The sequence below is a fragment of the Carassius carassius genome, chromosome 28, assembly GCF_963082965.1.
Source record: "Carassius carassius chromosome 28, fCarCar2.1, whole genome shotgun sequence".
Lineage (NCBI taxonomy): Eukaryota > Metazoa > Chordata > Actinopteri > Cypriniformes > Cyprinidae > Carassius > Carassius carassius.
Window position 1 is genome coordinate 18,244,321 of NC_081782.1, and position 25,102 is coordinate 18,269,422.

General features: G+C 35.3%; 2 protein-coding genes and 1 pseudogene across 3 annotated transcripts; 1 reads left to right on the top strand and 2 right to left on the bottom strand.

The window, feature by feature from the left end:
- Positions 1–6,455: 6,455 nt before the first annotated feature.
- Positions 6,456–13,022, bottom strand: pnkp (polynucleotide kinase 3'-phosphatase). The gene is made up of 18 exons (XM_059514734.1): positions 12,885–13,022; positions 12,349–12,496; positions 12,208–12,254; positions 11,795–12,058; positions 10,382–10,636; positions 10,207–10,286; positions 10,060–10,117; positions 9,834–9,941; positions 9,298–9,369; positions 9,102–9,150; positions 8,787–8,857; positions 8,440–8,532; positions 7,888–7,984; positions 7,733–7,794; positions 7,474–7,583; positions 7,300–7,387; positions 7,055–7,122; positions 6,456–6,936 (listed from the first exon to the last, which is right to left on the bottom strand). The coding sequence occupies exons 2-18, from the start codon at positions 12,473–12,475 to the stop codon at positions 6,816–6,818; spliced, it is 1,770 nt and encodes a 589-aa protein (XP_059370717.1). The 5' UTR covers positions 12,476–12,496; positions 12,885–13,022; the 3' UTR covers positions 6,456–6,815.
- On the top strand, positions 12,019–18,631 carry LOC132108152 (TRPM8 channel-associated factor homolog). Of its 2 annotated transcripts, XM_059514732.1 has the most exons (9): positions 12,019–12,277; positions 12,391–12,511; positions 14,733–15,469; positions 15,555–16,546; positions 16,637–16,731; positions 16,839–17,052; positions 17,150–17,389; positions 17,528–17,865; positions 17,968–18,631. In XM_059514732.1, the coding sequence occupies exons 3-9, from the start codon at positions 14,853–14,855 to the stop codon at positions 18,208–18,210; spliced, it is 2,739 nt and encodes a 912-aa protein (XP_059370715.1). In that variant the 5' UTR covers positions 12,019–12,277; positions 12,391–12,511; positions 14,733–14,852; the 3' UTR covers positions 18,211–18,631. The 2 variants fall into 2 exon arrangements, with proteins under 2 accessions (XP_059370715.1, XP_059370716.1); XM_059514733.1 differs by lacking the exons at positions 12,019–12,277; positions 12,391–12,511 and adding an exon at positions 14,185–14,443.
- A 24-nt stretch (positions 18,632–18,655) lies between these two features.
- Positions 18,656–20,309, bottom strand: LOC132107621 (endonuclease domain-containing 1 protein-like; annotated as a pseudogene).
- Between the last annotated feature and the right edge of the window lie 4,793 nt (positions 20,310–25,102).

A 25,102-nucleotide genomic window follows, 5' to 3' on the forward strand; every position in this document is an offset into this window, starting at 1 on the left:
TGAGTTACTTTTTCAAATAAGTAACGCCAGTTACTTTTCTTTCCCCCAAAGCTCTCCTGTCCCCACGTTAAGAGAAATCGGTTGTAAGATGTTAGTTCTAAATAAATTTGAACATGCATTAATTCATCTCACTCACAAAAAAAAAAAAAAAAAAAAAAATCAGATTTAGTTTTCCTCAAAATTTATAAAAACACTTAAAAGCAACTCAGAATATGGCTCAAAGCAGCAATAATTAAATGTTAAATAACACAAATATACTTTTTGTATTTAATCCCATTTTATTAAACCATTTGCTTCTGCCCGTGAATGGTCCAGTTCAACCATACTTATAAGTTAAAATTAATAGATAAACTAACATTTGTTGTTCTTTTATTGATTAAAGGGATAGTTCACCCAAAAATCTAAATTATGTCATTAATGACTCACCTTCATGTCGTTCCAAATCCCGTAAGACCTTTTATCTTCGGAAAACAGTTTAAGATATTTTAGATTTAGTCCGAGAGCTCTCAGTCCCTCCATTGGAACTGTGTGTACGGTATACTGTCCATGTCCAGAAAGGTAAGAAAAACATCATCAAAGTAGTCCATGTGACATCAGAGGGTCAGTTTGAATATTTTGAAGCATCGAAAATACATTTTGGTCCAAAAATAGCAAAAACTACGACTTTATTCATCATTGTCTTCTCTTCCGTGTCTGTTGTGAGAAAGTTCAAAACAAAGCAGTTTGTCATATCCAGTTCGCGAACGAATCATTCGATGTAACCGGATCTTTTTGAACCAGTTCACCAAATCGAACTGAATCGTTTTAAACGGTTCATGTCTCCAATACGCATTAATCCACAAATGACTTAAGCTGTTAACATTTTTAATGTGGCTGACACTCCCTCTGAGTTCAAACAAACCAATATCCCGGAGTAATTAATTTACTCAAACAGTACACTGACTGAACTGCTGTGAAGAGAGAACTGAAGATGAACACCGAGCCAAGCCAGATAATGATTCAATCACCAAACTCGTTCTTGACTCGTGAACGAGTCATTATCTGGCTCGGCTCGGTGTTCATCTCTCTCTTCACATCAGTTCAGTCAGTGTACTGTTTGAGTAAATTAATTACTCCGGGATATTATTTTTGGGTAAACTATCCCTTTAAAAGTGTTTAACTTTCTTCTTCTGCGTTTAACTCTAAGTGAATTTACATTTTCTTCAGCCTGAGGCTCTTGGTGTGAAAGGGCTTTTACATTTGCCAAAAATAGAACTTTTTTATATTAAAGAAGTTTGAATAAAATAAAGAGTGAAAAGGGGTGGAGGATCTGGCATTATTATTGAGTTAAATTGTCCAAGGTGTGGTTTGCTACATAAGGGCATATCTAATATAAACAAAATAGTTTCATATTAAACACCACAACAGGTATTTTTTCACTATTTTAGTGTTTTTCAAACCATTATATATATATATATATATATGTATTAGGGGTGGAAGCGTTAAACTTTTTCACGGTTCGTATATCATGATTTTAGAGTTACAGTTTCGGTACGGTTCGGTGTGTGCTATTTTTTTGGGGAAACAATACTGTCAAATACAAATAAAGAAGATAAGAATAATCTATCTATCTAACTACAAGCAACAGCACAAATAAATACAGTAGAATAAAGATTTCAGTTTCTTTTAGGTAGGTCTAGCAGTACAGAAATTGAACAACATAATCAAATGTGAAACAGCATTGCATGTATAAATTATGACTGTATAAATTAAAGATGAATCTTTATTAAAGTTACAAAAGCTATTCAATCAAGAGTTTTTGTTTTTTTTCTTCTTTTTTTTATCGCTGTTGTTGTAATGTACTGGGAAGCCAGAATGCGCATCCATCAACAGAAACATATATTAGCCGAACCTTGTTTGTTTTACATGTTTATGAGAAACCATATTACAGATGTGTTGTCAGGTTTAAGTTTAACCACTGTTCTAGCGCGTGCTGAACCATGTTTGGAGAACCGTACGGTTAGATGTTTTTCGGCAAAATTATGTATCTTTATTTACCTTGCGTGGTTCTTTCCCTTTAAGCTAAATCAGGTCTTATTTCCATTAGAGTCCAAGCAGAGGCGAACCAAGATGAAGTAGGGGCCCCAGGCAAGATAAAAGATGAGGCCCTTCTAATATAAGCATTTATTTATTTACCTTTACAAAGGCCTATTTTTTACAAATGCCTAGATAATGTTTTGATATATTAAACATAATTAACTATTGTACACAATTAATTTATTGTACATGTTTAATTATTTAAATAAAATAAATGTATTTTTAAATGTGAACTTTAAACCGCCAGTAGGTGGCAAGAAATCACTGATAATAGGTGAGTCACTGCGATTGAACTGAATCATTTAAATGTTTGATTCATTCAGGAACAAAACACCATCATGTTGCTCAGCGAGACAAAACAGCGCTGTGGCATTGATTGGAATAATTTTTTGTTGTCGAAATAGTGCAAAAACAAGCAATATGGTGTCAAAAACGTAAGTTTCTTAATTAACTTATAGTTTATTGAACTTGTAAAAAATAGTTTTTTATTGAAGTAATTATTGAAGAAAAAAATACTCTTCATGTGAAATTTATTAACTACATGAATTGGTATAAATATATTAATTTTCTGCCCCCATGTCTTGAATTTGTGATCATTCGAGACACCCCTCCTGCTGGTTCGTCATCAAAGAAAAAGTGTCAGATAAAGTGACGTTGACAGCCGACAAAAGGTGGCGCTAATGCAATCCATTCTTGCTCATAAGAAACCGAAACTGCTGTATACAGCCGCAATGTCCAAGTCGCTGGATCATTTTAGACTAGACTTTTAAATGCAAATCAGTGGATCGACAAACAGCTAATGCATTATAAAAATCTAAACAATTAAGACACTAAGATATATTTATGTAATTTAATATAATATAATAATTAATACTTTTGACTCTTTTCTAAAAATAAATGTCTAAGGCTGAGATGTGAAGTGCAGGTCTTAAAAGAGCTTTAAAGCTCTTAAATTTATGCTGTTAACCAGTTATTTTATGGTACCATTTGGAATAACTTGATTTATTTATTTATTTATTTATTTTTAATAAATAAATTTAACTGTCCTCTTCTGTTGTTTTTTAGAAAGTTTTGTAGGCCACTAATAAAAAAAATAGGACCTCTGTACATTTGTTTGTTGCAAATTTACAAACAATGCAACTGAGATGTTTATTTGTTGGGCTGATATTGCTGTCAACTGACAACAAAGTTTCCTTTCTCAATTAGCTTATGAGCATTATTAAAATCCCAGGACACCCCTAGTCCGAACATAGTTCACTGCTATTTATTATTGTCTTTTTAAGGACCTCTACTGCCCTGAAAGACAGCGGAGACCAGGACAACTACAGCCCCAGATACAGATCCCCTGTAAAGACCTTGTCTCAGAGGAGCACCAGGACAAGACCACATGAATATTCCATTCTTTCATAAAGGAACAGCAGCGATTCGGTTTACTTTTAAGATCTAGGCCTACTGAGTTCAAAAAATAAGTAAATGAAAAAGCCTATATAATGTGATAAGTCTGATTAACATGACACACACAACACCCACACACATACATACAGAGAGAGACAGACTCAAATTTAAAAAATGTAGTTGTTTTAGGTTTCTAGCGTCTAGGTTTATGTTTATTTTTGTCAAATTATTCATTTTGCATTATGCTCTTTTTCTACAGATTTCAAGTATTTTAGTTACAATAATACATTTATTTCAATCCCCTACTGAAAAAAATAAAAATAAAATAGAAACCATCACATTTGTAATTTTTTTTTTTTTTTGTTAATTTGTTTAAATGGAGACTGTCTCTACTGTTAATAGTGACATGACATTCAGCCAAGTATGGTGACCCATACTCAGAATACATGCTCTGCATTTAACCCATCCAAAGTACACACACACCAACCATGAACACACACACAGAGCAGTGGGCAGCTATTTATGCTGCAGCACCCAGGGAGCAGTTAGGGGTTCAGTGCCTTGCTCAATGGCACCTCAGTCATGGTAATGCCAGCCCAAGACTCAAACCCACAACCCTAGGGTTAGGAATCAAACTCTCTAACCACTAGGCAACGACTTCCCACTGATTGGTCTCCTTCTGTTGATGGCCATTGTTAAAACCACTATATCCTAATGTAATATGTCCCAAACCACACTACATGATACTATTATTTTATGGTTTTAATGGTTAAAAGTTGATGGTTTGTAGTGGTATTTGTAGTGGAAATCATTAGAATTTCTGTGACGGTTTCTATTGTTTTTGTCAGCAGTGTCACCGTGGGTTTTGTGATGTTACACTCTTAAAAAAATAAAGGTGCTTCAAAAGGTTCTTCAAGCTATGCCATAGAAGAACCATTTTTGGTTCCACAAAGAACCATTCAGTCAAAGGTTCTTTAAAGAACCATCTCTTTCTCAACTTTTTTTAATCTGAAGAACCTTCTTTCGCCACAAAGAACCTTTTGTCAAACAGAAAGGTTCTTCAGATGTTAAAGGTTCTTTATGGAACCATTTAGACAAAAAGGTTCTTCTATGGCATCGTGAAGCACCTTTATTTTTAAGAGTGTATTTTCCATAAATGCGAATTGATGTAATATTGTGAAATAGTAGCGACTGTTTGTAGTAGTGGTGGGCTTATTTGGGAGAAAATCCAGGGCCGTTTTTCACACCCAGTCCGTCCCTGCTCAGTAGTCAGTGGTTAAGGGCTGTCTCGATCACATTTTTTTCCCCTAATAAAGCTGTCAAGAGGAAGCATCTATGTTCCCTTATAGGAAGTTCTGAAGCTCACAACTTAAAGAGATAATTCGCTACAAAATTACACGTAATAAATTTTAAAACACAAACTAATATTATATTTCAGCATAAACATATATCACTAGACAGGTAATGTCTATTATAGATAATTAAATCATAAAATTGTTACAGTTTTGCATTAATAAGTGTAGTTACTAGTTGGTAATGCACATTTGACAGTAAAGCACTGAGCTTGAGTTGGGAAGCACAACAGCAGAATGTACAAAATGTAAGTTTTATATAGAAAACGAACATATTCTACTATTAAATGTATAATTTTTTGTCTGTAGCATGGAACTGACCAACAACTTCAGTGAATATAAAAGGGGCTCTCTTTTTTATGTGATTCATTCACAGAGAAGTTCATGTTTTTCAACTTTATGATTTTTCTTACTTCATACACAAAAAAAGAGCAGAACTTTTACAAAATTTGATTTCTTGATGATTTACAATTTTATAATAGTGATTTTATCATTTCAAAATCTAAAGTAAAATGTAGAAATGAATAATAAGCCTACAAGTGTTCCCCTGCTGCCATCTACTGGTTATAGTCATAATTTGATGCCCTTTTTTATTTTACAAAAGTGTTTACCACAAAGTATATTTTAGTCATCCCTCTAAAAATAATAATGTTTAAATTGTATCCTCTTTAGAGTTTTAAAGTGCTGTGAATAGCTGGGTGAAATACTTGAAATACTTGCTTGAATTTCTCTCTCAAAAGGACACAGGAAATGCTCATCATACCAAGTTTCAAACATTGTTCAAATATGTAAGCTAGACAGAGAAAAATGAAAGAAAATATATTTTTATATAAAGTCAGATAGTGATGAAAGAGGCGAGTTTTCATCTGTCGCTTGAAAAATGTCAGGAAATCAGCACTCTGTATAGGGGTTGGAAGAGCATTCCACCAGCCAGGAACAGTAAAAGAAAATGTTCTGGAAAGTGATATTGTGGGATCTCAAGACTTCTGGAGTCAAATACATTAACCTTATTTTTATTATGTATTGTTTTAAAATGTAACAGTGACTTTTAGGGTGTTGTTCTAAGCTCAAATAGTTGTACAGCAATATGCAAAGGTATTGCCAAGATACAACCTCATTCAATAACTATAAACAATCTTATCAGCCAGCCCGTCAAGAATTTCATGACAGAACTTGGCATTTTCTAGTGTAAAGGTTGCAGACAAATTGTCAAAAATTGCCATTAGCAACACCTGCTAGGTTTGTATGTAATCTGCAATTTATTGAATGATTTGGATTTTTTAAGCTTTTGAATCTTACAATGAAGGAGACATTTGTGTCAGTTTATGAACTGCTGTATTACACCACATTACACTTAATGTGAACTCATGCCTGATGATGTCGAGTCATAATTACTCAATAATGTTTAAGAAACTTTGCAACAGGGAAAAACTTATAAGGACCTATAAATTGCCACACTTGGTAACATTTTCAATTTCACCTTTTTTGTATGCCCATCACCAAAGAAAGAAAGAAAGAGCATTACACTGGGACTGGGAAGAAATAAATCAAAATCCTATAAATCTGAGCCTATGAATTTAACCTATAAAGTCTTATTTTACAGGCAAGAAAACCAAAGAACACTGGAAAATATTGACATTGTAATTGTATTTATTCAGTCTGACACAATCTACAAGCAATACAAGCGATCATAAAATCAAAATCGTTTCCTCAATTTATGAACTGTTTAATAAGTCAGTCTTTATAACACCTGTCTTTAATTTACTTTTTTAAATTTGCTTTTGGGGAGACTTCATAACTGCTAAAATTTGTAAAAGTAAATTAAAGACAGGTGTAAACCTAACTGGAAGAGACAGTATACCACAATAAAATTAGTTGTGTTACTTGTGTAATTGTTGTATTGTCAATTGTTCTAGAATTCTTCTGATTTCCTCTTATTGCTAGGTAAAAAGATTAAACTAATTGTCAGTTGGGTTTTGCTCAATTTCACGCTTAGCCCTCGGAGAACTGCATGAAGAGGAACTCTGATCTTTTTTCCCTGAAACTCGGCACACAATTAATCTGCAGGATTTCAGAGAAGCCCTCAGACAAACTAGGTGCCACAAACTTTTTCCTACAGAGAACAAGAAAGACAGTCAGAATCCAATAGACTTGTTTGAGTTAAACAAGAAAGATGGTGATTTCCCAGCAAAAATATCTGGTTTATCAGAAAAAGCTTGCTGCTGACTCACTTGTAGCTGTGCATCACCATGTCATTGACATGAACATGCTTGACGGCAGATGGAACCATCTCACGAAACTAAAAACAGCAAAAAACAAATAAGATCAATCCCTAACTGTGTATTCTGGTGTTAAAATTGGTTCACAATACAGATTTTCCATGCAAGAAGTGTAACAAAGTGTAACATTATACAGACTTTAATATTTAATGTACATATTGCACACTGTGAAATAACTGCAGTGAAGACCCACATACCCTGTTGTTATGCTTTGCTTGTTCCAGACTCGCTGTGAAGTTGAAACACCTGCAGGGAACTCCAGCACTTTGACTGACATCTATATATCTGTGGAGAAAATCATTGATGGTGCTGTTTAATCAAAAATACAAAGATACATTTTTTACTTTATTTTGGGAAATAGAGGTAGGCACCTTTTTCTAGACTCAGGGTCAGGGTTAGTGTTGTCCACTGCAACGCTTTGGCCTTCCTTTAGAGCGCGTTCACAGGCTGAAACACACTGCTGCCAAGAGCCAAGTGTGTCCTAGAGTTCATGTGCACAGACAATTAAACAAATCATTATACACATTTAAGATGTTTTTCTCCAACGCTTCTAAATATACTTAATATCCTGTTCTTGGGGATCTACTTCTTGTGTCTGGGTTCTCGGTTGTGGTAGATAGGATAACTTACCCTGTTCACATACACGTAGCCTTGCGGAATGATGTGTGTCTGGAAGAACGTTGATTTGCCGGCTGCAAAATAAAAAAAAAATAGGGGATGTGTCATAAAAAAAAAAAATTGGAAGGCTGTCACCTAAAAAGAGAATAAAAGAAAAAAATGCTTACATCCAGGAAATCCCACTGCTACGATGACTTCCTGCTTGGTGGATGTGAGGGAGGCATCTGGAGGATCGTAAAGATGTCTTTCAGAATCTAATTTCCTCTGGACAAGGAGATAAAAAAAAAAAACATAAAAAGTATTACAGATGACTGATCAAAACTACTGATCAAACGTCTGAGCTTGCAAAGACTTTTTAAAATGTTTTTGAAAGAAGTTTTACCAAGTCTGAATTTATATAACAGTAAAACTAAAAATATTGTTCAATATTATTACATACAACTGTTTTCTAATTTAATATACTTTAAATGGTAATTTAGTCCTGCGATGACAAAACTAAATTTTCAGCATCATTACTAGTGTCCGGTGTCAAATGATTCTTCAGAAATCATTCTAATATGCTGATTTGCTGCTCAAGAAACATTTATTGTAAATAAATAAATATTGATAATAGTTGCACTGCTATATTTTTGTGGAGACCATGAATTTTACTAAGGAAAGTAAATATAGAAAATAGAAAGATAGAAAACATGTAAATGAAATAAAGACCAGTTGTTTACAGGATCAAATTCTGGCAAGCTGAACTGAGCTGGTTTCCAGCCCAAGAAGTATTCCTCTGGTGTGTGAAACTGAAGACCAATGTTGATGGCAAACTGTAGAGAGAGCAGAAAAATATAAAGAAAAATAGCAGATGAAAAATATATGTATTTCGTCATAGGACTGTAAAACTTTTCTTTTTTGTTATACCAAAATGGAGCAAGACAGCACTACCGTGCCCCCTTGTGGTCAAAACAGAGTAAAGGTATTGCACACAATTTACATGAATGTGTAAAATATATAAAATCGTGTAAAAACAAAAAATGCTAATAAAAAAAAGTGTAATGAAGACTGCAGTTAATTTGATTACCAGTCTGTCACTGCAGGAGAAGTCTTTCTTCTTTTTTCCTGGTGCCCAGTTAGCGGGACGTCCTGCTGCATCTGTACACAAGAGAAAACTTTGACTGAGCACAGAAATATGGCGTGTTATGGGTCATTTTGCACCATGTGCTGTAAATTAAAAATAATAAAACAACATGTTTTTGAAGATGTAGTGCTAGTCAATAGATTATGAATCTTTGAAAAAATAAAACTATAAAAATAAAATAATTTTTAGCAACAATAATTTTACGTCAAATCTCAAATGTCTCAAGAATGCGGATCACAACCACTTGAGTGAGCTCACCTCCTACATAGAAGCTCTGTGACACATCTACAGCCACTCCTCCATTCGCCTGCAAAAACACAACAATGCCTTCACACACACAGGACACTCGAACCAAACCTGCTGCTTGCTGTATGTAATGTAAAACAAATCATACAACTCAATTACGCAATTCCTTTAAAATACAATCCTACAAATAACCACAAGAGGGATTCACCTTCTCACACAGATGTTCCCACATCCCAATAACAGGCTTCCTGTATATACCAGGGGCTGTGGAAGCAAATACCTAAACAATAATAATAATAATAATAATAATAATGCATTCACATTCATACAGATAAAAGTTTGAGAAATTTAATCAACACAAAATTACAAAACCGTTTAAAAAATTGGGGTCAGTAAAATGTTTTTTTTTTTTTTTTAAAGAAATAATACTTTTGTTCAGGAAGAACACATTAAATTAATCAAAAGAGACTAAAGACATTTGTAACAACAAAAACATTGTTTTCATAAAAATCTATGCAGTTTTCAACACTGATTAATAATTGTTTGAGCAACATATAAGAATGATTTCCGAAGGATCGTGTGATACTGAAGACTGGAGTAATGACCGTTGAAAATCAGCTTTGCATCACAGAAATAAACTACAATTTTAAATATATTCAAACAGAAAACACTTATTTTATATTATAATAAATGCTTTAAAATCTTACCAACACCTATTTTATAAACAGTCAACGTGTGGTTCACCTGGATGGGCAACTGCAGTGTCTGTAGAATATCCTCAACCTTTGACTTGAACACCTCCGGTCTGAGCTTGCCTCTAGAAATACCCATCTGATTGGTGAAAAACACCACCTTAAAAAGAGACAAATACAATGATGAAGATGCTTGCACTACTAACGCAAAAACAGCTATACAAGTATTAATCCTGCAAATTCAGTTCAACACAAAATAATAGCAGATTAAAAAGCACCTTGTATCCTTTCTTCAAAAGACTGGCCAGTCTGGGCTGAATCTCTGGGAAGAGAATCCTAAATAAATGTAAAGAAAAGAAAAAAGAAAATCACACGAGACACAACAAAAAGCTGCAATGTACTGCAAGTTCTTCAACAAGATTCACCTCCAGTCATCTGGACTTGTGGGAAATACTTTTCCAGACTTTGTAGTGATGATGCAGCCATCAATGTCAAACCCTGCAATCTGAATCAGAAATTAAAACATCAAATATCATAGAAGCATAATGGTGTTACTGATAAAATACTACAAATATGCAGTTCCTGTAAGGAATGTCTTACTTTGGAGCTATCTGGAGCGCCTGCAGCAGTGAAGAGCAGAAGGCTGCCGATTTGTTGCCAGTGACTTTGAGAACAAGTTGAAGATGGAACAGTGGCTTTGACTGATGGTGACTCCAGTTTATCACACTCTTTCTGTGCATGTGCTTGGAACTGCTGAAGCTTTTCTTCAGCTGAGGCCTCATCATCATCATCATCACCACACCCTCGTTTCGTGGGAGGGACATCATCCTCTGGGCTGTGAGGGCGTTTTGTCGCCTGAGAGTCAAGCAGTGTTATTTTAGTATTTGATATATATATATATATATATATATATATATATATAATTTTGTAGTATTTATTAACATTTTAAATTACATTTGTATATTTTCAGGTTTCAGTTAAAGTTTTATTAATTCTGCCATTTTTATTATTTAATACATTGTTTTATTTAGCTTTAATTAAATTTTTTTAAAGTTTTATTTCAGTAATTGTTATCCTTCAACCTAAACATAGATTATATCCATTTGTTGCCAAGGCAATATTTCTAATGTAAAAGTTTTTCACCAATCATTTATATTGTTTAATTTCAAACATTTTCAAAAAAAAAATTTAATTTTCAAAAAATTAAAAGCATGATTTTCTATTAATGAGTTTACAGTTCATACGTTTATGTTTAGAAAATCCTACATTTTAAGTTATTTATTCTTCAGTACCATTTCTATCCAATGTTTCTTGCCTTCTACATAAACCATAGCTGTGTTGATCTCTTCAAAACACTGCTGTGTTCCTAAAGCATAAAATCAATGATATTGTTATAAGCACTTCCACAAAAAATAAATAACTGCAGTAACACATCCATACAACGACACCTAAAAGATTCTGGGAAAAAAATGTGTATGTATATATATATATATATATATATATATATATATATATATATATATATATATATATATATACACATATACACACACACACATATATATATATATATATATATATGAAGAGATGACTCCGTTTTGATTCATTTTCATAAATCATGTTTTTATAGTGTTTTCAAGTTTTTAATGGTGTTTTATTGTATTAGTTGCTGTATCATTTATTTATTTATTTTATTATTTATTTATTTGTAAAACTTTGTTACATAAAGTTTAACTATTATCATCAAACTCTGCTTAACTTGATGTCGTAGGGGGAAGAATATAAATCCTGTGGCTTAAAAAGCATATTATTGCTGGATTCTGATTAATAGGATTTTTAGAAGAACAGCATTTAAATTTTAAATAAAAATAATTTGTAATTTTGGTAATCTCTTTGCTGTTGCTTTTAATAAAGTGAATGCATTCTTGCAGAATTTTTTTTTTATTAATTATTAACCACAAAATGTATTTTAAATATTTTCCCAAACAGTTCCATTAGTCGAGATCTTTATACCTTTTTAGGGGATTTAGAAAAATAATCGTGGATGCTCCTTTTGGGGCCGGACCCATCATTTGAGCTTTTCTGTCTGTCTCTGCTTTCATTTGCTGCTTTTCCTTTCTTCTGAGGAGAGGAGGACTTTTCATTTGGTTTTCCAACAAATTCGACTGTAAACGGGTGGGACTGATTGACTAGGTACAGTGTGCAGCCAGCTGTCAAACATCCAGACTCGCCACGTCCCAAACACTGACCGTCCAGGGAACAAGGGTTGGGCCCGAGCTGCCGAAACATAGGATGCCTTGTACTCACTTATGCTTTTGTATATTTAAGTATTAGAAAATGCTTTTAAAACACTGGTGTTAATAAGATTGACTATCTCAGTAAACCGTAACATACAATGTTGTTTTTTTGGGGGCTTTTTTTTTTACCTGTGTAACCAGAACTTCCTGTTTGGCATAGTTGGCCACAAGTTTGACTGTCAAGGAGAGAAGCACTCAGGTATTCTTATTGAACAGAAACATACTATTTTTGTATTACTCGTATAGATGCGGTGTGATCTAAAAACTCACCCTGATGCCTTGAGCACTTCTTGTCTGTGATTTTGGTTTCAGGGCCTCGACCTAACATTAAAGCTCGACCATCTGCCAGTTCAACCCGAGCTCCGTCCACACTTACTAGTGTGCACTGCATCTCCATTCACAGACGACACCCGCTGGACTTCAAGAGGATAAGGTACAGTAAGAAATAGAAGTTAGTAACTTACAATTCCGATTCAAAAAGCTAAATGCTAAGTTGCCTTTCTTTCTTTCGTACATTTGCTAATGAGCTAACGTTAATTACGAATATGTATAAGTAAGCAAAAACCTGTAATTCATTAGCTCTCTACGTTAACTTAGTTTTAATACGTAAGTTACTTTAGTGTTTCTTTTCTAAAGATAATGAACTCATTCGGACTTTGAAAGCGGAGGGCTCATTGTGTAGGCTCAAACTATCTCTACAACCTGCGCAGTCTGCGTGTATCTACAGACGCCATCAAAATTATATCTCATTCAAACCACCATGATTTTACTTTAAAAACAAAATACAAAATCTAAACAGCGCTTACCAGTTGTCTAAAACGTTACATTAACTTCTTGTGGTTCAGTTGTTGTACAGACTGTTCTGGTCCGACACGTGAATATCTCCGATGTGGAACAGCGACATCTTTTGTTGGATTCCCATGTCGTCATTCGTTACTATGTTTACTGTAGTTTCTGACATACCACGGTTATTAATTTACTACTATACAACTGTGATCTTAATAAGTCTACCAGCGGGAAACTACATAGATAGATAGATAGATAGATAGATAGATAGATAGATAGATAGATAGATAGATAGATAGATAGATAGATAGATAGATAGATAGATAGATAGATAGATAGATAGATAGATGGATGGATGGATGGATGGATGGATGGATGGATGGATGGATGGATGGAGGGAGAGAGGGATAAGCAAACTTAGCATTTTCCCTAAACGGTTTCAGTGTTGAAAAGGGCTTTTAAACCTTTGTTTGTGTAGTCCCTGAAAATCAGTACAAAGTTTACAGTCAGAAGAATTGTATGTCTATTCAGTTATATATATATATATATATATATATATATATATATATATATATATATATATATATATATATATATATATATATATATATATATATATATATTTATTTATTTTTTATTATGTTAGATGACAAATCTCCAGTTTACATAAGTATTATCATGCGATAGGATATCCTGCTAATAATTATGTCTTGGTAAACAAAGTTTATTTACTCTGCATAATTATGTCTTGGTAAACATAGTTTATTTACTCTGCATAATGCAGTACCAACAGTTTAGTTTAAACTGCCATATGTTTTTTGTCTCAAAGCTATGGAGCCCCGCACATGACATCCAGAAGAAAAAAATGGATATCGTGGCCATGAATCAATATTATTCTCATAACTTCATGGCAACATTTTATTTATTCACTCCATTGTTATAGTTAAATCATTGCCAGTTTGTACTAATTCGTTCCTCTGACTAGACAGATGCATAGTTTAAAGCCAAAAGAGTCTTTGTCTATCACACAATATGCAGTTTTCTGTGAAATAATACTATAACTACACAAACTACTGCTACTGCTGACTACTTCTGACTGGTTCTCACTATTACAGCTGTAATAAATACAGTTGGATGAGTGTGCAAAAGTATTGTTAATGTATTATACAGCTGACATTGACTATGCATTGTATTTAGCCTTTAACTAAAATGAGAGCACAATTAGTCATAGCAGCAAATTCTTAACTTGCACCCACAATATTTTCTTCCCCACATTCGTTTTTTACAGATAATTATTAGTGGACTGACACATAGTCAGACATGTTTACCTCAAATAGTCTGCATTAAAAAGAGATTTAAACAGCTTTAAAAAATGTCAAGCATTGTAGAGGGAGCGGTCAGTGGTGGTTTCTGGATGAACAAACTAAATGAAAAGGTTTATTTATGGGCGTGCTTGTTGGGTGTGCTCTTAAATATTTGAACTTTTGCCATATCCACAAACACATTCTCACAGTAGTTACACATATAGATAAGCGAGAAAGTCATCTGAACGGTTTTGTATCTCTATATGAAGGTAAGTGTGTACATAATGAATGCTCTGTTTAGAATAAAATATGAAAAAATTGTGAGACACCAAGTTTCAATTGTGCGATATGAATCTGTAATTTTTACAAATGTAGCCATAATTGGGAAATTGTGAAACATTTTGAAATTGTTATTTGAATAGTTTCAGATTTTTTTTTAATATGTTAAGAATTTAATTCATGAAAAACCTCTTTACAGTTGCAAAATTTATTGTTTATATATTTATGCTTTTAACTTGATTTTTTTTCTCCCTTTGTCTGTCTTTGTGTGGGACTGAAAACCAGTTGGTATCAATTTACTTCATAAGCTCTGGCTGAACAAACCCAGTGCTTTTACCCTGTAAAACTCACTGTACATTGAGAGTGATTGTTTTGAACTGCCTTGCTAAACAGAGCTAATCCATTATGGCACGTGAACAAGACTACTACACTATCATGTATGGGCTGCAGGAGCTTGATTTTGAAGGGAAAGTAGTGCCCAGTGATCTTGTACTAATAGGTGAACATGCCTTTCCACTTGCCATGAATCCAAGAGGTCAGGTGCTAATGGCCGCATCTCATTATGGTCAGGGACGTGTGGTGGTGTTGGGACATGAGCAATACCTAACAAGCTTCTCTGGCCTGATAGAGAATGCCCTTATGTGGCTCATGCCATGTACCGGTGATGGTGGCATTGTAGGGATTCAGAAGAGTTTACGTTCAGTAGCTGAAAACTTGAACTACTGCCCTATCAAGACAGAGCTAGGAGACTTTCAGAATGGATTAGCTATATATATCACAGATGCTTACAGTGTCGAGAGCTGTGCAAAGGATCTGATCGCTTTCATCAAAGCTGGGGGTGGCTTGATCATTGCTGGCCAGGCCTGGAGTTGGGCTGAAGCCCACCCACAAGAAAACACTTTAAGGAACTTCCCAGGAAACAAAGTGTGCAGTGTTGCAGGAATTTACTTCTCGGAACACCAAGGAGAAGTTGGCGTCTTTCCTGTTCCAGGAAACATCCCTTCCAGTTGGCTTGCTGTATCGTAAGTTCAACAGACATTCTTACTTTTTTACCCATTCTGTAAAAAAAAAACATTTCATAAGCTGTTTTCAATTGTTTCTTTTCAGTATAGGCAAGGACTTTAAAGATGACCTACAGTTCCTGCTAGAAGGTGTGTCTGAGTTTGATGTCCAAGGTGGGGCTATAGCATCTGAGGTGATGGTACACGGACCATTAGCATTTCCTATCGCAATTACTCCAGCTGGAAAAGCATTCATTGCTGGTGCCTATTATGGGCAAGGTCGTGTAATCCTGCTTTCACACGAAGGCTTCATGGGACGGGAATCTCTATCCACTTTCCTGATCAACGCTATCAAGTGGCTTGACGAGGGTCGCAAGGGTGCTATTGGGATTCTACCCAAACTAAAGGCAGCCCACACAGTACTGAGCAAATCTGGTTTAGATTGCCAGTTGACTGGTTTTAAAGAAGATCTAAGTGTTTATGTTTGCACTTCATACAGTGATGCCCAGTGTGCAGAGATTCAAGAATTTGTGGCTGAAGGCGGTGGTCTTATGATTGGGGGTCATGCCTGGTATTGGGCCCAGACCCACTGCGGCTGCAATGTGATGACTGATTATCCAGGAAATCACATTCTTAATAAGATGGGATTGTGCCTTTTGGGCAGCACCTTGGGTGGAGGGTTATACAAAGCCCCAGAAATTGAGCATAGTTGTAAAGAGGGGTACCACTTTCGTAGCATGCTGCATCGGTTTGCTGAACATGTAAGCCTGGGGAAAGAACTGACTAGTCAAGAACAGAGCTGCTTAAAACAGCTGGGCAATGACTGTGCCAGTTACCTTCGCATGCAATCTCATGACAGTACTGCCTATACTTCAATAGTAGGTCTTCTTAGTGACATAGTGAAGGAGGTAGGTGTTCCACAAGTGTGTAGTAACTGCCCTGTTCAAAGTGCCAAGGACCATCTGATGCTCCGTGTTGGGACTGAGGTTTACAAGGTGTCACCTGATCCTGATGCCCTTCTTCCATACATCATCAAGGACAGACCTAACTTGTCAACTGTGTCTAATGCAAGAGTTCAGATCACTGCCAACACTGGAGGTACGAACGTTTTCCCCCTAAATATTATTCCTGGTTTAAGTTTCAAAATACTTGAACACTATAAAATAAGAATGTAATTACTTGTTTCAGCTTGTGAAGAATGGATAAGCACAGGTTTATATCTTTCTCCTGGTATGAAGACATACATAGCAGTATCTCCAGAGATCGTTGGGAAAAACTGGAAGGTGATAAATCAAGTCTACACATGTATCCAATCAAGGAATAGTTGCTGCATATAGTATATAGTTTTGGAGAGCATGTTATTAACATGAGGGGATAACACTTTATGCAGGTGCAGCTTGGTTGCCAAACAGATAATATTGGTGGAGCAGACGTTCTGAAACGGGCTCCTGTGGTCCATGAGCGATTCCCTTTGGACACAGAGATGGTTCAAGTCTGCAATCTATGGGGAGGGCTCATCTACCTAATAGCACCTCCTCAAAGCGAAGTGGATGGGGTGGAAATTGTCGTGCAGGTCTCAGTACAGGCTCCATATTTCAAGTCTGGTAATAATTTTGAATGAGCATCACAGTGATTTTTCTATTCAGAACATTTAATATTGTTTTGTCAAATGTTTCAATGCTAACTTGTTTCCTCCCTTAGGAGTGACCAGTGTAGCTAACTGGGTGGACACGATCCGTCAAGCACCTGCCCCCTGGGCAGAGCTTGAGTTTGAGAACATCATCATGACATTAGAATCAAAATATATAAGGAATCTGGACTGCCCTGATGAGGTGGCTAAACTTTGGGACAGCATAATGAGAAGCATAGCTGACCTGGCAGCAAGGCCTGCCAAGTTTCCCCGCAAGGAGCGGTTTGTTGCAGATGTTCAGATCTCTCATGGTTGGTGGTACTATTAAATACTCCCAGAATCTTTGTTAGAATAAAGAAGCATCACTACGACAACAGAATCATGCTATTAATATAAATTACACTCACACTGTCTTAGTGATAACACTGTTCCCCCTTTTCCCCTTGCAGGTTTCATGCATGCTGGATATCCTATCATGATGCACTCCACCTCTGCCTCAGCTTTAGTAAATGTGCAGGAAGCCTATAAAAGTGGTATTTGGGGATCCATTCACGAGCTGGGTCATAACCAACAGCGTGGAGTTTGGGAGTTTCCTCCACATACCACCGAGTGCACTTGCAACCTTTGGTCTGTGTATGTGCATGAGGAAGTGCTGGGTTTAAATAGGTCAAAAGCTCATCCAGCCATGACTCTAGAAAACCGCCAAGCACGTACCAAGATGTATTGCAGTGGCGGTAAGGATTTAAAAACTTGGAGTATGTGGACAGCACTCGAGACATACATGCAGGTGCGAACAGACTGCTAAAATGTTAATATTTATGTAATTATTATGAAAAATAAATTATGTAAATATAAAATAATATATTTATACCTATATTTATATTTTCAGCTACAGGAAAAATTTGGCTGGGATGCTTTCAAGAAAGTTTTTACTGCCTACCATGATATAAAAGGAGTGCCAAAAGACAATGCAGGAAAGATGAATCTATATGCTGAGATCTTCTCCAAGGTGGTCAATCTGAATCTTTGCCCTTTCTTTAAAGCGTGGGGTTGGCCCATCGAGCCCAGCACACAAGAAAAGATCTCTCATCTCCCTGAATGGAATGACCATCCTATGGTCCAGTATGCATAGGAACATCTCAGATAGTGTTAAAAATGTACAGTGCCAGTTTTAATCTAATGGGTTAGATTAAGTATAAAAATGATAAATGCTTACCTGGAATGTCACGGAAATTAACCATTCTTATAAGTACATAGATGGGCAATTGATTCATGTCAGTTTAAGTTATGGAATATTCAGAGCACTTGATATTAATTAAAGGTGGCAGTAGGCTAGTGGGCTAAGGTTAAACAGAATCACACATTATACTATTCATAAATACTGAAAACTCCGTGAACTGCAATAAACAGTATGGCATGGTATTTTGTATTGGTGTATTTCCTTTTTTTTATCAAAGAGAATGAATCATATATATTATTTTAAAAGACTCTGAATGGTGCATATGTTGATGTGATTTGAAAATACAGAATAAAGCCCTGTTGCAAATGCTCAAGAGATTTGATAAATTCATGCGAGCCTAAAATTTGCATTGCCCACTGAATAGCTCATTCACCGGTGCATCAGAAAATTGCTGAAGGAAGTCGACCATCTCATCTAAGGTGCGTTCTACAACAAAATTCAGCTCTGTGTTTAGGGCATTTGCAGCACAACTTAGGATGGGGCAGCCATTTTGATTGACGCAGCAGTAAGCGTTCCATATGTACTCTGGGATGTTGACACTTTTGACGTTCTTGATGATCCAGTACATAAACCAGTACATAAAACCTGATGACAATTGGAATTGAACAAGCTGGTCAGTTTAAACTCGTGTTTGTTCCAGGCGTTCTGATTCAGCGTTGTGTTTTGAGGCAACACATTGGTCAGGGTAAAGGTGGCATTATGACTTGGAACTAAAAGAGAGTGAAAATCATTCATTTCTGAGGTGATTTAAGGATATTTTTACTTCAGGAAAACTCATTTTTAAATCTAAATGATCCCTAAGTGTCCACAGTACTAGCTTCTAACTTTGGCGATAAATGTAAGAATGCTCAGATCTGATCTATCAGAAACTATTACCTCAAGCTCTAAAAATGTATCAGCAGGAGTAAAGGCATGATGAAATATTTTATAAGCTGTTTAACTGCATGATGTCCATTGGAGTTCAAGTGTCCCAGTCAAATCCTGAGTTTGTGTAGTCTTCATTCAGAGCCTGTTTTTCTCCCAAATGTTTGGGTTCTGCTGTGAAAACTTATACCCATCTTACATTTTACTGGACCATGAGGGATTCACCAACTAGCAAAACATCATAATCAGCAAAACAACAACATACAAATCTAAAAGTTAGCCCTTTATTTCTACATTATTGGAACTAGAATTTTGTTGTTGATGTTTTTAAACTCCAGTAAATGACCATTGGAGTATTATAATTTTATTTTATTGTATTTCATTCTACTATTTTATTTTATTTTAAAATCAGTTTCTAGCAAAAAAAAAAAAGAAAAGAAAAGCCTTTTATGAAGAAAAACATGAAGTACTCGGGTTCAAAAGCAAAAATATAATTATATAATATATATTTTTTCATAAGCATGTAATTATTGAGTGAGAATCCAACTGAATGTTCCAAAAGCAACAATCCACACTGAAAGCACTATACAGTAATAGATATAACTCACCTGTGGCTCTACAAACCAGCGTGTCTCTCTGGAAATCTGGAACTTTCTCCATATAGAAGAACTTAAAAATTAAGAAATTAGCCACCACATGTACATCTCCAGGGCCCAGGAACATGCCAATAAGGAAACGCACAATAAAATAAACTTCCATAATGCAACAGACTAAATACAGTTGAGTACAGATGTATAATATCACAGCTCTCCTGTATCACTCCTCTCTGTTTTTACTCCATGTGTCTGAGAGCATTACAGATCACATGCTAGATCTAAATCTAGCAACATTTGGAGTAGTTGATAACATAATTAAATTAAGTTGCACATTAACTTACATTAGTTGTGTTTCATTTTTCCAGAAAAGGTTGTATGAGTGTCAGGGTGTTTGTTTCCCATGACTCAATAGTGACCCCATGGGAACAGCACTGGTGTCTGGTAACCTGAGAAAGGCTCTGATTAACAGAAAAAAAGAAAAAACTGGTGCCCTCCATTTTATGCTTACCGTTTGAATTCCTGATCACACATCAAAGGTAAATCAAAGACAACTGCTTTATTTTTAATAGTGAACATGTTAAATTAAGGTAAACAAATTTGTCACAAACTAATATCCCCCTGGACTTAAGATTTTTTTAAGAATTAGTTATAATAAAGCTAGTAATAATCTATGATGTAACTGTTAGGAAATAAAGGTGGGGGACACCAGATTATTTGTATACCTAAGTATTAATGATTCATCATATTACAACAGTGTGAGTTTAGTATTATTTATATACTATTAGCATGCATTAAGTGAAGTGAAAGTGACATACAGCCAAGTATGGTGACCCATACTAGGAATTCGTGCTCTGCTTTTAACCCATCCAAAGTGCACACACACAGCAGTGAACACACACACTGTGAACACACACCCAGAGCAGTGGGCAGCCATTTATGCTGCGGCGCCCAGGGAGCAGTTGGGGGATCGGTGCCTTGCTCAAGGGCACCTCAGTCACGGTATTGAGGATGGAGAGAGTGCTGTACATTCACTCACCCCACCTACAATTCCTGCCAACCCAAGACTCGAACTCACAACCCTTCGATTCGATTGCAACTTCCCCTATATATTCTTATTCTTATTTTTTTAGCTTTGTGTTGTTGTTTTTATTTATATAGCCTATATATATAGAGAGAGAGGGATAGATAGATAGATAGATAGATAGATAGATAGATAGATAGATAGATAGATAGATAGATAGATAGATAGATAGATAGATAGATAGATAGATAGATAGATAGATAGATAGATAGATAGATAGATATAAAGACACAACCTGAATATACTGCATACTGCAATTAAGTGACAAACAAACAAATAAATATATTTATAAACCCTTGAGCTAAATCCAGCATTAATTTCAGGTTTATGCAGGTTTTTGTTGGTTTATTAAGAAATCAGCTGCCATACTGTCATACTATTGTCGATATACACGTTGTGTCTGAGTCATCTTACCAGAGTAAACTAACACTAGATGGCAGAATAGCGACAGAATTCATGTGCACAGCAGGTCTCTGGGCCTCAGATTCCTACAGAATATATAAAAAGCTAGAAAAATAAGAACAGCTGTAGGATTTATTTATTTTTTATTAAGAGTTTTAATCATATTTTCTTCATCTTATGTATATATATATATATATATATATATATATATATATATATATATATAGTACTTAAATTGTCTTAACTTATTAATTTTATGATATAACACTACTAAATCTAAAAATAATAAGGCTACTATGAAAGCAGTAAAATTGCAGAAAAATGAAATTTATCATACATCTGATGGCCATGCTGAATCATTAACAGTTCAACATTCAGTAAAGCCATCTGAAGAAATATGTGAGTTACATGTAAAGTATATTATTACACATTATTTAAATAGATGTGTTAAACAGTTAAATCTTACATATTACCATCACACAAGTCAGTTTAAGTCCAGTATCACGTACCTTTATGAAATGGGTTCAAAAGAAACTCTTTGAGACAATGCACCTTTAAAAAGCTACATATCTGTGACCTGCAAACCTGTGATATCAGACCCGCAGTAGTGCAAAGGTGTGGAACAGGCAGAATTTGAACATCCTCCATCCACTCTCCTCCTCTGTGTTCTTTAAGTCTATGCATTACAGATTTATTCATACATTTCCAATATATTTATGCATGAGTTCTCTCCACTCACCCCTCCCTGCCTGCACACCCCATCCCATTACTTTAATCCATCACCCCAGCATCATCCGCCATGCAAGCAGCCCCTGAGTTGCCATGGCAACCACCTCAGGCCCCAGCTCTTTGCAACCATGCTCTTATTGGAAGGAAAGCTCAGGCAGTCTGAGGCTGTCTGATGGATGCAGTAATTGGCTTGGAGTCTCCAATCACCCCCAACACCTTCCAAAACACACACATGCAAATCATACACATATGCACAAATAATTAAACAGAACACACAGACTTTTTTTATTTAGAACTGAATGTTATGGACAGAATTCAGATTTCAGTGCAAACGGGTTTATCTTTCGTAGTTTGGTAAAAGTCAAGCTAGCATGAAAAGGACAAGCATATTGGAATTCCAATTATGTTTGGAAAAGAAAAGTATGCTTTACTTATTAATTTTTTTTTTTTTTTGAGACTAAATAATTAAAACAAACTTAAAAAAAGTGTGGCACAAATAGACAGATTACTGGTTAGTTAATTGCGTTTCTCCAAAACAGGCAGGGAGAAGGTGCAAATATCTGTTTTACAATTCACTCTTCCAATTAAAAGCACAGATTTACAGTACAGCGTGTCTGCTAGATTACATGTCATTTATCAAGATGTAATGTTCTAGCTGCAGGAGAGAGAGAGAAAGAGAGAGAGAAAGACTTATTTTATATTTCAAAAACAGTTTTAAAATGGTTGCAGCCAGTCAGTTTTTTGCACTAGCAGAGGAAGTATATATCTGTTTGTAAGTTTTAAAAGTGCTACACTTTTTCAACCTAAGGTCTGAAAATTAGTCAAGGCTATTTTGCACCAAGACATTTCCACCACTTTTATGTCCCTCTCAGAATTTAACAGGCCGTTTTTCACTGCTGTGCCTTTAAGTCTTCTAGTTCACACTCTCTTCACATGTGAAATGAGTAACAGCTCTTTTCTGCACTTTTTCAAGGGCTGTGAGGTCTCTGTTAGGCCTGAGACAAGCTTTCAGTAGTAGTATCATTGGAAAACCTCTGTCTATTGCATTGTGAAATAGTCATAAAATTGGGGCTGCAACCAATAAGAATTTTGTATAATCGATTAGTCTGTCAAATATTTATTCAATTTATCTGATTAAAGAAATCAAACTAACCAAGTTATTTTCCAAATTTGAAGTTGATATCACAAAAATTGTGCTTCTTGTGAGGTTTTATTTGTGCACTATATCAAAAATAAACACTAACTGTGTTGATATTTTTTAGATGCAGTTTTCTGTCACAAATTCATTGATTTCTGCGTATCAAGTGCGTATCAAGTATGAAGCATCCTCATGTTTAGTTTCACTTACTTTTTCTTGAGAAGTTCTCTTTACTCATTTTAAAGATACTTTTTCTTTTCCATAAAAGCATTAATTAGTACTGGAAATGGGATTTGTGCACAGTGCACAGACTCGATTAATCAATAATCACATTTGTTGTTAATTATTTTCATTAGACATTAATTGTGAAATAAAATAATAATCTATGCAATGTGTCTACAAGTTTTGTGAACAAAGTTCTTTTATATGTACTTTTAACGTATTCATACTGTATGTACATGTAGGCTAAAATATAGGCCCAACATTTAGGAGTAAATAAGGTACAAAGATATACCTTTTCGCTTTTATCGCCCCAATGACAGTACCTTTTTCTGAGTGTGCAGGATACTATAGTGCACTAATCATATGACCTAATTATACTTTTATGGTACATTTGTCCCTTTTGAAGCTTGAAAGCTCCAGTTCCTATTCATTGTAAATGGATGTAAAATAGCCCCCAGTGCATTCGTCAAAATGAGTTTTTTAATCATTAATTGAACTACTTTTGTAATGCTTCAAAAAGATCCAAATAAAATGTAATCTTTGATTTAAAATACACAAAAAAGCCACACAGATCCTCTGTTGCTAAACAAAGTTAAAGAGGTATTTCAGCGCTGCTTCACTGGAAACATCACAGAAGACAAAATCTGATAATGGTAATTTTTCTTTTTTTATTTCCTGCTTGTCAAAATGGACAGAAATAAAAGAAAAGACATTCTTTAAAATGGATCACTGAGCAGCAATCATCAGAGCCGCTCGGTCCCACGAGGAACACCCATTTCAAGTTCAATGAAAACAAATGTACAACTCAGTCCTGAGTCAGAACACGCTTCTTTTCTCCATACGTCTGTTTTATTTTTCTATGGACAGTTACAAGAAAGGAAAACACTCACGCGTCCTCTCGCACAGTATCTTTTTTGTCTGTGTTTGTGTGGGGGGGGGGGGGACTGCAAGCAAAAATCACAGCACAACAATTCACAGGTAGAGAAGACCCTGCAAAATCAGCAAGACAGAATAAAGACAAAAAGAGCACAGATCTCAACCGAAGCTGGACAGAGAGAGGACATAGAGGTCCATGTTGAAACGGAAATGTAGTTGCCCTCCATTTTAACAATCTGGTTAAGCGTTGTGTACCCATAATCCCTCATCCCACATAATGCCGCTCATACTCACATTACTAAGAATACAATCACATCATCATGACACCACCCCTCATCAATAAAGGCCTGTATATCGTATTTTCATACAAACCAATCACAGACCCTTTTTTAGCTTGACAATCGTTTGAAAATACTACAGAACATGAAAGGTTAGTTTCTAACCAAAAATCTCACCAAGGCAGACAAATCATAATATTTCTCCCCCTTAATACTGTTAAAAGTCAAATGTGTAATTTGTGCACCACTTGCAGCACTGCAAAAAGGTTTTCAAAACAATTTTAGCAGCCCGTCCATCTGCCATTGGTCACACAAACAGAAAGCTCCGCCTCCAAACTCTTGCTATTGGTTGAGCCAGTGTTGCTATGCTGGGCCGCTCAAACAAACATAACAATTTTTGGAAAACGCCACAGAGCCACAGTGTTTTGGCTTCAGGAACTGAGAGGGAAAGAACCAACACATTCCATGTGTATTTATTGTGTGTAATCGATATTATCACATGCACAACTTTGATTTTATTATCAAAACTCTCTAATAGTGCCCTCATCCAATAAAATCACACAGACTGTGCAAAATAGTAATAAATACAAAAAAGAAC

Excerpts from the sequence above, each read along its gene's own strand:
- pnkp (XM_059514734.1), bottom strand. The coding sequence starts at position 12,475 with ATGGAGATGCAGTGCACACTAGTAAGTGTGGACGGAGCTCGGGTTGAA. Across the intron at positions 10,287-10,381 it reads GCGCTCCAGATAGCTCCAAA|ATTGCAGGGTTTGACATTGA; the intron begins GTAAGACATTCC and ends TTTCTGATTCAG. Across the intron at positions 7,795-7,887 it reads AGCAGTGGGATTTCCTGGAT|CCGGCAAATCAACGTTCTTC; the intron begins GTAAGCATTTTT and ends TTTATTTTGCAG.
- LOC132108152 (XM_059514732.1), top strand. The coding sequence starts at position 14,853 with ATGGCACGTGAACAAGACTACTACACTATCATGTATGGGCTGCAGGAG. Across the intron at positions 15,470-15,554 it reads TCCAGTTGGCTTGCTGTATC|TATAGGCAAGGACTTTAAAG; the intron begins GTAAGTTCAACA and ends GTTTCTTTTCAG. Across the intron at positions 17,053-17,149 it reads GGCTCCATATTTCAAGTCTG|GAGTGACCAGTGTAGCTAAC; the intron begins GTAATAATTTTG and ends TTCCTCCCTTAG.